Below are 14,565 nucleotides of genomic sequence, written 5' to 3'. Positions count from 1 at the left end.
CAAAGGAGATTGCTTACAAACCACTTGTGTGACACTTTCTAGAATATTGCTCTAGTGTGTGGGACTTGTAGCGAATAAGACTGATGGGGGATATTTAATGTACACAGAGAAAAGCAGCACAAATGGTCACAGGTTCTCTGGACTCATGGGAGAGTGTCACAGAGCTGCCGAAGAAATTTAACTGAAGGACACTCAACTCTGCCACGCAATTCACATCACTTGTAGACTATGGAAGCAGTGACTATTCCATCTTTCCCTATAATAAAAAAAACATCAAAATTCCAACACTCACTACAAACTAGTGCAATACTCTTGTGATTATCTCTCCAAAGTTTTAAGCCACATTTACTTCATATATTGAATGTAAATTGTTAAAACTTCTATGAAGTATGTACAAGCTGCAAAGTAATTCTATAGCTGGTGTAATTTCAAATTTCTGCATTGTATATTTTATGCACCTATGTGGATAGTGTGAAATATTGTCAAATTATTGTACAGACTCTTTCTATGAAGATATTTCTATAGATGTCTTTATATTTTCATTATGTTGTCAGTGATATGGTTCAATAAATGCAAACTAATTTATGACTGAGCTTAACAGTGGATGAAGCCTAACCAGGTCAGCTTGTTGTAGTGTACCGTTTTGTTCAAATACATGGTGTGTGTAACAGGGCAACAACACTGCTCTCAGGGGACACTAAACAGAAAACTAAAAGAAAAGTGTCGCAAGCAGTTACTTACTGATATTTACTGCTATGACAGAAAACATGTAACTGGATAGTTTTCTGTCTGGCATACAATTTTTACTTGCCATATAAAATTCTGTGAATATGCTGGTATATGTGGATATCTTTCTTGCCAGTGATCAAAAGAAAATGTAACTATGAGACACTGATTGGCACAGATCTTTATTAAGGTGTTGAAGTTGTTAGTAATGCAAATTTATTCACTTGAAATATAAAACCAGATGTGAATAAATTTTTAAACATTTCAGAAAGACACACCCATTTTTCAGATATTCAGTTATCATTCCTACGTACAGTTTGCAATGCAAGTACATAGAGAAAAGAAAGAAAATTAGATAAATTACTTATAAAGAGGATAATCTATCCAAGTAATGGTTTAGAAGAGTGTGTGATAGTATATGACATTTACACAGGAGAAAATTATAAAACTCTTGAGATGTAGGAATAAATAAACTGTAACAGAGTGCAAAGAATTTTTATCTTATGTCATTATCACAAATTAGCCAGTCTGCATGTAAATTACACACAGTAGATTTTTACAACCACCAAAGTAACAGTTATCAAATTTCATAAACATAGAATACAGGAAAAATTTAGGTGATGAGATTGAAATAACAATTCTATAAATCTGAAATACTTTTACATTTGAAAAAATAGCTGCAATTGTACAATGAATCTTGTAAACTTGCTGCAGAAATATAAATTTATTTTATTTTTTCCTCCTTGACTATAAATCAATGTATTTCATTTTTCCTCCTTGACTACACAAAATAAGCGGTTTGGGTTGTAGTATGACTTAAAAGCTGAAATCTGAATATAGGAAAACCTACAAATAGTAAAACACTTAAAGGTATCTGCACTGCCTATCCATACACATCACATCTTCTGGAATTTCAATCTTATTGCTTACAAACATATTTTGGTTGCCAAATGTTACAAAATTTCAGGAGGAAGATAAAAAGTTTTCAATGCGCTTAAATTATTTATTTTACAAATGATTTGTCAATGAATAGAAAGTGTTCATACATGTGACAGTTCAATGCAAATTAGTTACTAATTATCTCATTTCCAGGAATTGCAGGTAATTTGTAGTATATAGCACATGAACTTTTTTACATGCAATACCTAAAATAAAAGTTTTACTGCCTTTGCATCAAAACCTTTAGGATGTTGAGTACTTTTATTTCATCACCTCTTGTATAAAAAGTAAAAGGAAGTAATTTTTAAAAGCATAGTTGCTAGCTGCTGTACACTTTGGTAAGTAGTTCACCTATAAAATACCAGTACAATAAAAAACAATTTAAAAAATTATATTATAAAATTGTACTTAATTGTTTGATGTTTAAGACACTGGCACAAGCCACGTGATTACAGGGAGAGACTTCCTGTTACAGACTATTTCCCAATACAGACGCAAAGGTATATCTTTACTCGTAAGTACTGCCTACAGCATTAGAGAAATAGTCAATCTTAATCATATGGTGTAATATTGAGACACACTTCTAAATAAGTGTGGCAATACAGTTTGACATCTATCCATTCTCAAGCAAAGAGAATGCCATAGGTGTTCTATTTTGTTCTAAGAATAAAGCACAGTTTCTAACATACTTTTAAAAACTTTTTTGGTGTAATATATTGAAAACGTGAGTCTGTGTTCAAAGAAAATCAAAATATCTAGGTTGGAGTAAATCTCAGTTTTTTTAAACGTTGATTAGATATTAGTTCCAGACAAACGTATTGTAAGTTAAGCTTGATATTGCAAAATGGAAGCAACTGCAAAAAATCTGCCAGTATGTTATGAAAATAATATGTCCTGTCTGTCTTCTATAAAATAATGAATACTGTAGTGAACTGTGGTAGAAACAACCTGCAACAGTAATTCTCTTTAATTGTTCTTCTTTACGTGAAAACAGATTGTATGCAGGAAACTTGCATAGAGAATTAATTATAAAGTATATTCCTAATTATCTTATTTGTATTGGCAACAAAATTATGATCTCCCTAGACAACATTTTTTTTTTGCATTAGGAACTGTTTGCATTATCTTCAAACAACAGACTCACATTTCATGTGTAACTTGGAAAAGACAATTTTCACTATTTTCATTATGTATGCAAAGATGTTGCCCTTTCATGCACTATGCAATCATTTAAATCTATAAACAAAGCACTGATTCATGGGGAAAATGTACAAGACACTGCAAAGACCCCATTATTGTTATTAAATTGAAAAAAATTACTCTCAGTCAACCAGCAAGGTAACTCAGTCAATGTGCACACTCACCATCCCATACACACACTACACTATAGTAGTTTTAATACCTGGAAAACCCACCAAAACATGTGAGCAATGATTTATTTCTAGCGGTACTAATTCTTGCGGAATATCTTAACAATAATAATATCAACAAGGAAAAAGATTATACAATATTTTAACAATAACATACAATAGACTCTAGAAAAAATCAAACAATGTGCATTATCACAGTGAAAAATGATTTGTTACATTTGTAACAAAGAACAAACTATGCCACAAAAACATTACTGCGACAAATAAAGTCGCAGACCATATGTATCAAATTGATGAAAATAGGATGTGTAAAAAGTAAAGTGCATTAAATTTCTTCCCCTTAACCACTATTAAAACCCCGTCACACAACCGTTTGAGTTAAACTTTCGAAGCATGAAAAAGGACGAAATGCTTTTCTGAGTACCAACATGATATTATTAAAGGAAGAAGTTCTAAGGCTTGCAAATATTGGCTATAGTTGTTATCATGAAATATTTTCGTGTTGTATCGGTTTTTCTCCTCTCATATTATCTTTACTTCACAAAAACTGTAGCATTTACATTTTAGTTCATCTTATTGTACTTGTTTTAGGCAACAATTTCTAAAAGAGCTTTATTAAGAAAAAACGATATGCTCTTTTTTATGCAGTCACTAATATCATAAAGACAGTCCCATTCAACATCTCTGGAACACAGTTAATACATTTCCAAAACGTTTGATAATATCATAAATATCACAATTATGTTGGAAATTGAAAGCACAACACCTGGAAGTCTGTTATTGATAAATTTCTTCACGTCATCAGAATGTTTGTCAAAAGATCCTTTCTTTAAAATATTTTAACAACCACATGGTAAAAACATTCCATAAACTAGATACAAACATGAACTACACAGCATTATAAGGTAGACAGATGGCAATAGGTTACATTAGTATGACAGTAAATGTTTAATTTTTTGTTTGTGGAAAAGTAACACGCAAATTGAATACTGTTAAGAAAAAACAGCAACACTAATCCTTTGTGTCATTGTTACCTGGGTTTTCAAGCAGGCACTGAATTGTTGTTGCAAGCAAGTTGCCATTTATACAAAATAAGTTAGCAGTTTTTGCATTGTAATTATATTTAACAATTTTGGCAGTACTAGAATTAGCAGCTTAGTTTGAAGTTTATATAAACTGCATAGTTGTCTTGAATGGTATCAACTGCAAAGTAGCTTTTTGTATCAAAGAGGCAGAATCATTTGCAATTAAAAATTAAATTGATGGTAGTCTGAAGTTATAAGTTTCTTGCTGGAAATGACATGAAATACACTTCTAGATATCTGTCTCCAGCATATATATTTATTGTTACTTTCTAATAGAATACTAGCTGAGTTATGCCTTTTTTCCATAACTTCAACTTGCATTTCGCAAATATGTCTTTCATAGTGCAAAAACATCTCTGATTCCAATGACAGATGAGGTGCCATAATTTCATAGCTATATCAATTATTCTACACAGTGCCCTTTTAATTTAGCCTCAATCTTCTCACTCCTACATCAACAAACAACTACACAAGCTACAGAAGATTTTTTAAATTAATGTCACATTTCCAGAATGGGTCGGATCTTCTGACAGCAATGAATGTTGTTTGTTATTGTTAAAAACAGCGAATTGTGAGTGTAGTTTTAATTCTGTTTGAAATATTTTTGTTGCCCTTGACATAAAGTCCACAGGCTACACATACCATTGTGATTTATCAAAGGCAGAAATATGCCAATTGTATTCTCAGCACTAGAAAAGTTTGGAAGAAAAAAGTACTTGATTAAAATATTTAAGATTAGTCAAAGCAAAAGTTTAAACAAATGCATAGAAAGATCTGCAGGCAGTATTTTTCTGCAGCAGGATTGTTCTTTTGAAGCAGTGCTATTGGATAATATAGTATCGAAATGATTTTCTAGTTACTGTTTAAGTCTATTTAATCACTGAAAGTACTGAAATAGTATAGATATGATTAAGAAAAATATTAGAAAGAGGGCTATCAATATATAGGCTTGAGCAAGTTTTAGCTTTCAAAAGAATTAATTAAAAGTTCACTCTTTGATTACAATATATGGACTGTATACTGATTTTCAGTACTACACACATACAAATAGTGAATATAAGTGGTATTAGAGGAAAAGCACAAGCCCATATGGAAAATATGGAGTGCAAAAAATGGTGTGTATTGCAATAATGATGTATGATGCTTTAGCACATACACTCAACTGAGCAAAAGTGGCTGTTGAAAACAAAATTTGGTGTTGATTGAAATTATATTATTCTTCAGACACATAAAAGATAAAATCTTCAAATAATGCAGTTTTAGGGATTATAGCCACCTGTTTTGTGTATTAAGAACTCAGTGCAAATTAATGTACACAAGAAGAAAATTATGTTATGGTGGCTAAAAATGGTTCAAATGGCTCTGAGCACTATGGGACTCAACTGCTGAGGTCATTAGTCCCCTAGAACTTAGAATTAATTAAACCTAACTAACCTAAGGACATCACAAACATCCATGCCCGAGGCAGGATTCGAACCTGCGACCGTAGCGGTCTTGCGGTTCCAGACTGCAGCGCCTTTAACCGCACGGCCACTTCGACCGGCAAAATTATGTTATAATTTTGTTATTTTTCCATCTTCAGTTCAATTACTGAGTGACTATTTAAAATTGTGTAAGGTCAAGTGGCTTTACACTACAATCATTTTGGGCTCTTCTGTTTTTCAATAATTGTTTGACATCTCAACTGAACGTTTTTTAAGAGGGAGAGGCACGCATGCATATTGAGAAAAGGCAAGAAATTATTATCAGGAAAAATAACAAGAATTTTAACAGCATCTATGGACATCTGACTAAATAATTTTTGTCTGGTGTTTCTTCATACAGTAACACAGATTGATGGTATTTATTTCTCATTACCAGTGAAAGATCTCTTATGTATATCTGCAACTTGCTGGAACCGATTTTTTTCCTCTTTTGTTTCCATTATTTGAATCTTTCTCATACAACAATAACTTGTGAGAGGCTTTTCATTTTATTTATACATTTACTCCACAGAGTGTGATACTGCATGTGAATTAACATTCTTCATAGTCCTGTCATCTGTTTCTTGTAAGAAAATTCCAATATAACACCAACTTGCTTCACAGAATCCAACAGCCACCTATGGATATATTCAATGAGTAAATGCAATGAGCTTTATGCAGTGCTTTTGACAACAATGCCAAAGCCTTAACACACTGTTGAGACAGTTTTAATGCAATGAAATGAAATGTATGCTGTTGAGATATAATGGGCTTAGATGAGTATAATGTTTGTGGGGCATGAGAATACGGAGAACAGCAGGTGACCGATATGTACCAACCCGATTATTCTTGGTTGAAACAACAAGTAACTCAATAAAACTGTCCTGATATCAGTCCTCTATGAAATTGTTAAAACAAGGAACTCTGTGGACAAGTCATTATCTTTTCATGTTGCTGGATTGATTCTCATGATACACGCATTTTGAGAGTCAGGTGTTTTCAGTTTAAGAAGGAAGTGTCTTTAGAGAAAAATGGCTCAGATTGTGACTTCAATTCAACTATAGTGCTGGTTAATCTCATGGATTGAGGATCACAGTTCTTAAAGTGCAACATCGAGAATTCAAACACCAGTAAAGATAAATACAAGGCTAATTTTCTTTCTTCTGACTAATATATGTTCCAGTATGTTCCATAGAATTTGTACACAACTGGGAAATTACAATACTTCTAATTTTTAAAAAAATTTAAAAAATCGTAACTGATGATGAAGAGTTAACAGAAACAAGTAGTATTTTTTGGACCAGTCTGCTTGGACTTTTTTTGGCCAGAGCTTGAACCACCTTCCCCTTGGATGCCAGTACATCTTCTATGAAAAATTGGATGATTTCTTACAAGATATGCTGATATAACGAGCAGTTGTGAGCCACTTTATACCAAGGAAATAAAGTGTGAAAAGACTATTCTGTAGGCATATCTTTCAAGTGCAGTAGTATTTCCTAATATGTTTCATAATTTTAACATCTGACAGCTTTTTTACATGAATTTATCAATGATTTATTTTATGACTGATTTTAGAAATGTTAGTAACACAAAACTTTAAGGGTGATGTATATAACAGAAAGAAATTGGTCTCCACATATATGGCATTTAATGGACTTTAAGTTTTTATAGTTCAAGTTATAGTACTTGTAAAGAATATTGACAACAGAAAAAAAACAGTATCTTGAAATGTTTTAATTTATTGAAGTTGTTATTTATTGTAAATGATGACTGAGACCAAACAGAACTTTCTTCATAGCAGTTAGCTTATATGTATGTGTATGTGAAGTAAGACTGTTGTATGGTTCATGCTTCCAAATTAAAATGTGTTTGCTACCTACACAGTCCTCTGACTAGACTTTCATATTTCTGGACATGATAAATTGATGCTTTTCCATACGTCTTATTGAGTTCTGGATGTGAGGTATTCACCTGTAGATCAAAATTACTAATTATCAACTTTCCCTCTTGGTGGATGTCTTTTGATACTTGTCCAGTATTTTGCCATTCTCTTCACTATACTTGCAGATTGTCCCATAAGATATAAATATTGAAAGGGAAAAGACAATGTAAATGGTAAGAGAAGAATTTGAGGTAACGTTATTGTTGTTACCAGGGAAGAAACTGTAGGGTGTTCAATATTCCTTATGATATTGTATCTGACTCCTGAAAGATGGCAAATATTTGTAATGAATCAGACAATAAATACAGTTATATATTACTCGTTTCCAGTAACCCAAACAAAAATATTCATGTTGCTGTCAAATCAAAGTTCAGAATAACTAATTCACCTGTGCAATCAGAATACATTATGCAATCCAATACTTGGATACTTGGATACTTCATTAAGTGACATCTAACGTAGGTACTGGGACGTTTCATGGATTTTGTGATGCTATTTTATCTATTCAAGATGTAGAAATGTGTTTTATTACCTATGGAGATTACAGAATGAAGGAAAGTCATACAGCTGGTATCTGCAGTTGGCTATCTGTGTAAACAATTTAGCTCAGTATTAAATTGTACACATGAGAGACCTGTAGTGACTTCCAATGGCAATCTGTGCCTGCAAGACATCAGATCAGAAGTGTTTCCACCAGAAACTGGCTCACCAGTTCTAAGAAAAACGAGAGGGAATATCCCTGGGCACTATGCTGCTACAGTCTTGGACAGAAAGAGAATCGTTTATACATTGACCTGTAATTGAAGGCTTGTCTCCATGGGAGAGATGTAAAGATGTAAACACACACACACAAACACACATGCATATACATACATGCTGTCAGAAGGTTTCCCACTCTAGACAGGTTAATTTTACTTTACATTTCACTCTTGAAAATCTGGACTAATGTAGAAATACTGATAAACTATAAAATTTGCATGTGCGATCTTTACACTGATCTTGATTCTGTCATCATGTGTTGTTAGGTAGCTCAGCAGTATTTCCTGTCACAGAATCTGCTTTGAAAGTCTAATACAATGGAAGCAGACTCCTAAACCAGAAGTGCAGCTCACAGAACTTCCTGTTGTTGATAACATTGTCAAGAAGGTAAGGATCATTGCTTGTGTCAGAAATCTCTAGGGCATCTCGGCAAATGTCTTTGGTAGTAAAGCATGTCCTTCACAAGTCTTTACATGGAGACATTATAGAGTGTGTGTCAAATTTAAAAGTTTTTGGGACTTCCATTTGGCAAGGAGATGCATCTGCTCACACTTGATTATGTATGTAGAGTTATATATAGTATGAATGCAGAGCTATAGTGTACAGTACTTTTGAAAATACAAGATCTGTACTATAATGATACTGCCAGTTGAATGAAGTATGTCCATGATTCAGGGTAATTGATGTAAGATTACACATCATAGATAGTTTTCTTGGATGTTTCGTTTCTCCTGCAAATGTGGCCCTGTACATGTAAGTGTGGTACTTCATGCAAAGTTGTATGGTTACACGATATTCAGAAATCTATAAAAGAACATAAATTCCACGTTTGCACTGCAGAATAGAGTATATGTTCAAGATGATACTGCCAGTAGAGTTAGGAAAGCCCACGGGACAGAGGAATGGATACAGGATGTCACACACATTAAAGCAATTGATACAGAAATTTATCCACACACACCTAGGCACAGATTTTCATATATGTTTATAGGATTACAGGAATTCCAGATATCCATAAAAAACTGCAAATTTACGGATCTGCACTGTCAACAAAGCTCATGAATTTTCAAAATGATAATGCAAGTTGAATCAAGAAATAAAGCAACTGATGAAGTGTACCACAGATTGAATAATGCTGCTGGATGTTTACTTCAATGTGAAAATGTATCCCTGCACATCAGATTATGGAGTTTGAGATCCTGTTGTAAGATTACAGGAGTCTCAGGTATCTTAAAAAAGTAGGAGTTACTCGGTTTGCAGGAAATTTCCCAAATGATCCTGTCAATTGAGTGAAGACTCTTATGGCATGGAGAACTTAATTTAGAATGTCAGAAAGCTGATAATTCTGTTGATAGTTGCCTTTGTTATGCAAGTACATCTGCGTTTATCTATGTGCGGTGATACATGTAGTGTTGCAGAGTTAAAGAACTTCGAGATATTCATAAAATGGTAGAAATTAGTGGGTTTTCGCTGGAAATTTCCGATAAGCATACTGCGAGATGATTCTCAAAAGCCCGCAGCACAGAAAAATTGGTGTACTACGTGACAGATAAGATAACACAGTGTTTGTGTCACACAATGTGTAGTTTCCTTGTCGGGTTTCTGAAAATCACTAACGATTTTCACATATCTTCCATACAAATCAGGCAAATTTGTAGGCATATATACAGTGCTGAGGTAAGTGACTGCACTTGTCCTCCGAGGAACTAATGATGGGAATATTCTGTGAGATGTCACCTCCAGCGGTTGAATGTGACGCAGCACTCCTGGGTCGCTGGCACAAAAGGTTAATGTTTATAGGCTTTCCACAATGGTATCACAGTTGTCCGTTAAAGAATGTTGGCTAGATATGGAGACACACTCACAAGCACCAAACAGTGCTTCACCAGAGGAGGATAGGTCATGACCACGAATCTGGTCTCCAATGATTAATCAAGGCACTCCACTCCACATCCCGTATGGTTCTGTGGGAACACAACCACAGCTGGTCGCTGATGTGATGGAGGCTGGGACCAAGAGTCTGGCCCCCAATGATCAATCAAGGCACACTCGAGGTCTCACAGTACCCACAGTTGAGTAGCCGGTGTGGTGGTGGTCAGCCTCGCGGCTCAATTGTTCTCTTCCCACCAGCTCTCGTTGAGGCAGGCACCGTAGCTCTCCGCAGCAGCTGCGACGGCCGCGTCAGTGGACAGCGACGAAAAGAGCAGTGGGAGTGTCTCGTCCTCGTCGTCGTCAGCAGCGCCACTGGTGCAGCCACCCCCGACACGGCCACTGCCACCCCCCACTCCACCTCCGCAGCAGCCGGCAGGTGCCGACGAGGTGGACCCGTGGTGGTGGTAGGGCTGATGCTGGTACTGGTAGGCCCCGTAGGTGGCGCTGGGGTCTGAAGCCCCCAGCACGGAGGAGTAGCCGGGGGCAGAGGCGGAGGCGGGGCCGGCGAGCACCGGAAGCAGGTCGCCCACCCCGCCATCCTGTGGGCATACGAGGTCAAGCGCATTATTTCATTTCATTTTAGTCTTAATCCATAATAGACACACTACTGACCATTAAAACTGCCCCTCCAGAAAAGATAACAAATGACAAATTATGCATGGGCACTACAATTGTAAGATTAAATTTGTGGGTGGTTTTGGGCACACAGGATGCGAAATTCAGGACACAGAGCTGTCATATCTGCCAGTAACAGTGGCTCTAACCCAGTTCCACACCAAGTTGAACTAAACTCGGATGACATAAGGACGTGTCATTCAATGTTGCTTCAACTCTTTGTCATGGTTCATCAACTGTAGTGGCTGATGAGTGCTAGCGTGTCAGTCTCGGCAACCCGTGACCAGATGTTCTCATTGTGTGAAAGATTCTGGAGAACGTCCTCACCAGGGCAACATTCAAACATTCTCTGTAACGATGCAAGTCAGGGCAACACAGGCGACATAAGGTCTTGCGTTGTATTGTTGAAAGGTAATATCACGGAGACCTCAAAGATGGGACAGCTGATGGCTCCTGTTCAAACTATCAGTGAAGAAAAAGAGAGATGATTATGTTGTGTACCCAGTAGCACCCCATCCAACCATGCTTGGTGTTGATCCCAGATGATGATGACAAATGCAGTATAGCAATGTTCGATTCCATCACAGTCTCCGCACATGGATATCTCCATTGTGATCCTGTATCCAGAAGTGAGACTTACCTGAAAAGATTTCATGGTGCAACCCCTCTGTCCACCATTGTCATTAGGCACCCCACTAGATTAACATCTACATACGTGCTCTCAAACCCACCATATGGTTTATGGTGTAGTGTACCATGTATGGCTGCTAGTGATTTCCCTTCCCATTCCATCCGCAAAAGAAGTGAGAGAAAAGTGACTACTGCATCAAGGGAAGCTACAACGTGGTCACTGTCCTTACAGTCTGTGTTTTTTTTTCAAATTTCATTGCATTATTTGCGAGGATGCTTGTCTTGCTATAGAACAAATTTATTTCATGATTAAACACACATAATGTGATCATACAATCCTGCGTGGCTGAGCTAAAAGTATCAGTCCTCTTGGGCGCTAGTCAAGTGGCGTCAGTGACATGATGAATGATATAGATACTTACCATGACATTCACAAGATCAGCATTATCAAAGAACGATAAAATCTAGTTTCAATAGGCCAATATACTGCTTGTCTCGAATATGCTGGTAACAGTTTATGCATCTTACATAAGGAACAACATGATCTTCATACAAACAAACAACATTCAAACAGGATATCTGAATGACAAATTCACTGCCTAATAGTTCCTTGTACACGGTATGTGGATGGCCGACCTACTCTGAGCAGTTGTGCTGAAATGGTAACGGCTGATATCAAAATATGTAGCACACTTGATGCCAATTGGATGACTGTTGCAGGCCTTGATGGACCTGTAATTTTAAGGGCAAACAGTTTATTAGGTGAGTGGAGGGAGGGGTCACTAAAATAAAAAACTGTAGTTGGTAACATGGAGGCTACATCAGATCAGCAGGCTGATGAACCACCATGAAGATCGAGTGGAGTATACAATGAGGAGAGCAATGTCCTAGGGAATACGTGTTACCTGAGTCAGCCGAGGTCACTGGATGGTGCAGAACGGCAGTTTCTGGGCCTGACTGCTGAGTTGCTGATGGTCGGCGTCCTCGTCCTTGGGCGAGCCATCAGCGCCCCCTCCGGGTCCCCCGGGGGGGCACATTGATTGTCATCTAAGCGCCAGGGTGGACACCATGGGTGGCCTCGCTGGCTTGTTGTCCAGGATGCGCTCCAGCTCTGCCATTGTGCTGCTTGTCAGCTTTGGCACCAGCTGTGGCACAGTAAACATAGTATCACAGTCATGTCATCCCTAGGTGCGACATAACACACACTAAAATTAACCACTCTCCAATTGGTGATTACAACTTATTTTGTGTATGAATTAGCTGGCTCAATGTGCTTCTTTGAAAGGACTAGATACCGTCTTTGAATTGGGCTACCAATAGAGTTTCTATAATTTCTGATGCACTGAGCTCTTTGTTAAGACAGTACAGAGTGCACGTTATTTGGTCGATTGATGGACCGACCAGTTGATATACTGATGAACTGACTAACTGATGGATTGACCAACTGAGAGACTAATGGCTTGAGTAAATGGCTGATGGACTGAGCAAAAAGTCAAGTGATTGACTGATTATACAGTGGGTGGATGGCTGGACCAACAGATGGATGAATGGGTGAATCGACAGACGAACAAATCAATGGGTGATTCGATGACTTGTTGGAGATATTGATAGACTTTGTGTATGAAATTAATGAATGAAGGGTGATTGAGTGATGATAGACTAATTGATAGATTGCATTGCCTGATTATACAGTGGGTGGATAGGTGAATGTGTAGATGGACCATTAATAAACGGTCACAACGCCCATATAGTACTAGCGACAGAAAGTTGGCTGAAACCAGACGTACACAGTAATGAAATCCTAAGCTCAGATTGGAATGTATACCGCAGAGACAGGCTGGACAGTGAAGGGGGAGGCGTGTTTATAGCGATAAGAAGTGCAATAGTATCGAAGGAAATTGACGGAGATCCGAAATGTGAAATAATTTGGGTGAAGGTCACGGTTAAAGCAGGCTCAGACATGGTAATTGGATGTCTCTATAGGCCCCCAGGCTCAGCAGCTGTTGTGGCTGAGCACCTGAAGGATAATTTGGAAAATATTTCGAGTAGATTTCCCCACCATGTTATAGTTCTGGGTGGAGATTTTAATTTGCCGGATATAGACTGGGAGACTCAAACGTTCATAACGGGTGGCAGGGACAAAGAATCCAGTGAAATTTTTTTAAGTGCTTTATCTGGAAACTACCTTGAGCAGTTAAACAGAGAACCGACTCGTGGCAATAACATATTAGACCTTCTGGTGACAAACAGACCCGAACTATTTGAAGTAGTTAACGAAGAAGAGCGAATCAGCGATCATAAAGCGGTTACTGCATCGATGACTTCAGCCGTAAATAGAAATACTGAAAAAGGTAGGAAGATTTTTCTGTTTAGCAAAAGTGACAAAAAGCAGATTACAGAGTACCTGACGGCTCAACACAAAACTTTTGTCTCAAGTACAGATAGTGCTGAGGATCAGTGGACAAAGTTCAAAACCATCGTACAATATACGTTAGATGAGTATGTGCCAAGCAAGATCGTAAGAGATGGAAAAGAGCCACCGTGGTACAACAACCGAGTTAGAAAACTGCTGCGGAAGCAAAGGGAACTTCACAGAAAACATAAACATAGCCAAAGCCTTGCAGACAAACAAAAATTACGCGAAGCAAAATGTAGTGTGAGGAGGGCTATGCGAGAGGCGTTCAATGAATTCGAAAGTAAAGTTCTATGTACTGACTTGGCAGAAAATCCTAAGAAATTCTGGTCTTATTTCAAAGCGGTAGGTGGATCGAAACAAAATGTCCAGACACTCTGTGACCAAAATGGTACTGAAACAGAGGATGACAGACTAAAGGCCGAAATACTATATGTCTTTTTCCAAAGCTGTTTAACAGAGGAAGACTGCACTGTAATTCCTTCTCTAGATTGTCGCACAGGTGACAAAATGGTAGATATCGAAATAGACGACAGAGGGATAGAGAAACAATTAAAATCCCTCAAAAGAGGAAAGGCCGCTGGACCTGATGGGATACCAGTTCGATTTTACACAGAGTACGTGAAGGAACTTGATCCCCTTCTTGCAGCGGTGTACCGTAGGTCTCTAGAAGAGCATAGCGTTCCAAAGG

At 37.3% G+C, this 14,565-nt stretch overlaps 1 protein-coding gene across 1 annotated transcript in view; it reads right to left on the bottom strand.

Moving 5' to 3' along the window:
- Positions 1-5,572: 5,572 nt before the first annotated feature.
- Positions 5,573-14,565, bottom strand: part of LOC124553489 (voltage-gated potassium channel subunit beta-2) — a 753,666-nt gene continuing 744,673 nt past the window's right edge. The window contains exons 11-12 of the mRNA XM_047127344.1: positions 12,367-12,606; positions 5,573-10,755 (exon numbers count right to left, since the gene is read on the bottom strand). Of these exons, the coding sequence (XP_046983300.1) occupies positions 12,505-12,606 (102 nt within the window). The 3' untranslated portion in view covers positions 5,573-10,755; positions 12,367-12,504. The remainder of the gene's footprint in view (positions 10,756-12,366; positions 12,607-14,565) is intronic.

This window comes from Schistocerca americana, chromosome 11, assembly GCF_021461395.2.
Source record: "Schistocerca americana isolate TAMUIC-IGC-003095 chromosome 11, iqSchAmer2.1, whole genome shotgun sequence".
In the NCBI taxonomy this organism is placed as follows: Eukaryota; Metazoa; Arthropoda; class Insecta; order Orthoptera; family Acrididae; genus Schistocerca; species Schistocerca americana.
The sequence above is the reverse complement of the archived record's forward strand: the minus strand, read 5'-3'. Positions and strand labels throughout refer to the sequence as shown.